This window comes from Scaptodrosophila lebanonensis, unplaced genomic scaffold (genome assembly GCF_003285725.1).
Source record: "Scaptodrosophila lebanonensis strain 11010-0011.00,11010-0021.00 unplaced genomic scaffold, SlebRS2 tig00000043-arrow-pilon, whole genome shotgun sequence".
In the NCBI taxonomy this organism is placed as follows: domain Eukaryota; kingdom Metazoa; phylum Arthropoda; class Insecta; order Diptera; family Drosophilidae; genus Scaptodrosophila; species Scaptodrosophila lebanonensis.
This window is the reverse complement of record NW_022060545.1, coordinates 4029450-4031685: the sequence shown is the minus strand read 5'-3', so window position 1 is coordinate 4031685 and position 2236 is coordinate 4029450. Positions and strand designations below refer to the sequence as shown.

Below are 2236 nucleotides of genomic sequence, written 5' to 3'. Positions count from 1 at the left end.
TTTTTCAGAGAATCCTTAAACTTTTTTACCGATAATTTTTTAAAAACCGATTGGAATTATAATGAACTAATATGAAGAAAACTTATACTGAACCAATGGGGAAAAACATAATACCATTTTGGTAAACAAAAATATTATAACAACACTTTAAATTAAATACTTAAATTCATTAAAAAGAACAGAAAGCATAATAATAATTTTTGACATCAAATCTCAAGCAAATATAACCATTTTAATGAAGACTTATACTCTCCTTTTTCAACATATGTAAATCAAAAAAAAAATAATCCAAAACATCGAAGATACGAAAATGTTCAATTTGAAAAATGTATTCACAATTTTTATTAAATGTTGAATATTCATATTCATTGAGAGTAAATCGATTTCTTACTCTATACTCCATTCAGTTAGTCCAGTTAACGCTATGAAGCAATAACACCAGTGTCCAGGGGGCCAACTTGTTACAACTTCCGTTGCTCCAGAAGAAGCGTCTAAACAGCCTGAGAACCGTCCAATTGCCATACATATCCACTTGCTCTCGCATATAAAAAAAGATCCGACGATAGGATCTTGTCAGACCGCCTAGGTAGGTTATCGCCATAAGAAAGCCACAATCGTTTGTCGTACTGCTGTTTCTTTCGAGAGTGGGTATACGGTCATAAAGCTCGACGGTGATGTCGTCAAACCCCTCAACCCCTTGGCTACGTATTCGTACCTCTTTTGCATCGTACTGGTGGCTCGCCGCGAAATCAATGAGCCTAGACGCCTGAGGCAGATAACCCCAAATAAAGGTCTCGCCCACTTTCCATTTCAGTCGATCGTATCTGAGGGAATATTGGTGCGAGCTTATTAAATTCCATGGCTGTTCCAAATGCTTTATACGCAGTCGTCCACTTTGTTGATTATATTTAGAGTCTTTCAGCATTTGATCTTTTTTTTCCAGCGAGGACTCTACACCCAGGTGCTGAAATTGCGACTGGTCCGCTCTTATGTAGTATGAGTCAAAATCTTTCTTACACCCTGGCGTTTGAAAGCTATCCCAAGGACAGACCCTGAGTTGTACGTATGAATAGAGCAGCCAATCGATGGGCTGGTGATTGTAGAATAGTTGGACATGCTTTAAAAATGCCTTCAGCTCCGACATTGTGATGAGCTTGCCAATGAAGCCCAGCTCACAGAAGCTAAGCACAATCCAACTGCGATGATGACTCAATCGAAAATTTGTATGCAGCAATGTAAATTTCCCAATGTAGTCCAAATAGCCGTCCCTCACTCTCACATCATCTTCCAATTGCAGGTAGTAGGAGCCACGCGACATGGCGTACGACATCAGGAACATATAGTCCAGATTTTGCTTGGTACGCCATCTTAAATACTTTTCGTTTTCGTTAAGTGTTTGGGAATCGCTCTCGAAGTCGGAATAGTAATCCGGGGGTCGTGCTATAACCTCAAGGAGGCCCTGCCTCATTTCATCACCAAAGTTGTCAGCCAATTCTTTCACTATACTCCTAATACGTGAATCTATTGTCTCACCCACATACACAACGATGAGGCAGCTCTCTTGATACCTCGCATTCATGCCTCCAATGAGCTCTTTCAGCATTTCCAAGAGGTAGCTCTTCTTCTGACGCACTACTGTTGGCACACCCAACACCCACGTGACATTGGTGCGACCTCGACTATATCGATAGGAGGGCGGCAGCACAGCCCCTGGATATGTCAATATTTGCTTCCAGCTAGCTCTCCGGCTAAAAGTGGACTGTGGCCGAAAATAGGGCATCGGTTTTGCCAATGGACTCTGGAATTGCGGGGTCTGGTAATTCTGCCTGCTCACGTTCTCTTCGGCCTTCGCTTCTTGCGTTGGAAGCTTTGATTTGAACCAATTCAGATCGTTAGAGAGCCGCAATATGAATATCGTAAGTGTAACGGTAAAAAAGACAGGTATACAGAGTTTAAGCTTCCGACTACAAGTTCTCATCCTGTCCAATCAATCAGTTAAGGGAAATATCGAATAGTTTTTTGGGCAAATCTGATAATAGAGGCAGAGAGTGCTGTTGAATAAATCTTTTCTGCTGTCTGTCGCTCATGCTTTGCTTTATCTCTCAGTGTATGCATAATTTCCAAATAACTCATTGCACGCTGACATAAAAGTCAAACAAGTCACGTCAGTTTCTTCGCATTTGTATAATTGAGTTGTGTTTTAAAACCAGCTTGTTAGATGCTTCATAATATGATT

General features: G+C 40.7%; 1 protein-coding gene across 1 annotated transcript; it reads right to left on the bottom strand.

Moving 5' to 3' along the window:
* Nucleotides 1-403: 403 nt before the first annotated feature.
* LOC115622291 (alpha-1,3-mannosyl-glycoprotein 4-beta-N-acetylglucosaminyltransferase A) lies at nucleotides 404-1978 on the bottom strand. The gene has a single exon (XM_030516194.1). The coding sequence runs from the start codon at nucleotides 1976-1978 to the stop codon at nucleotides 404-406; it is 1575 nt and encodes a 524-aa protein (XP_030372054.1).
* Between the last annotated feature and the right edge of the window lie 258 nt (nucleotides 1979-2236).

Bases quoted from the DNA above. Each gene is read 5' to 3' on its own strand.
- LOC115622291 (XM_030516194.1), bottom strand. From the start codon at position 1,978: ATGAGAACTTGTAGTCGGAAGCTTAAACTCTGTATACCTGTCTTTTTT.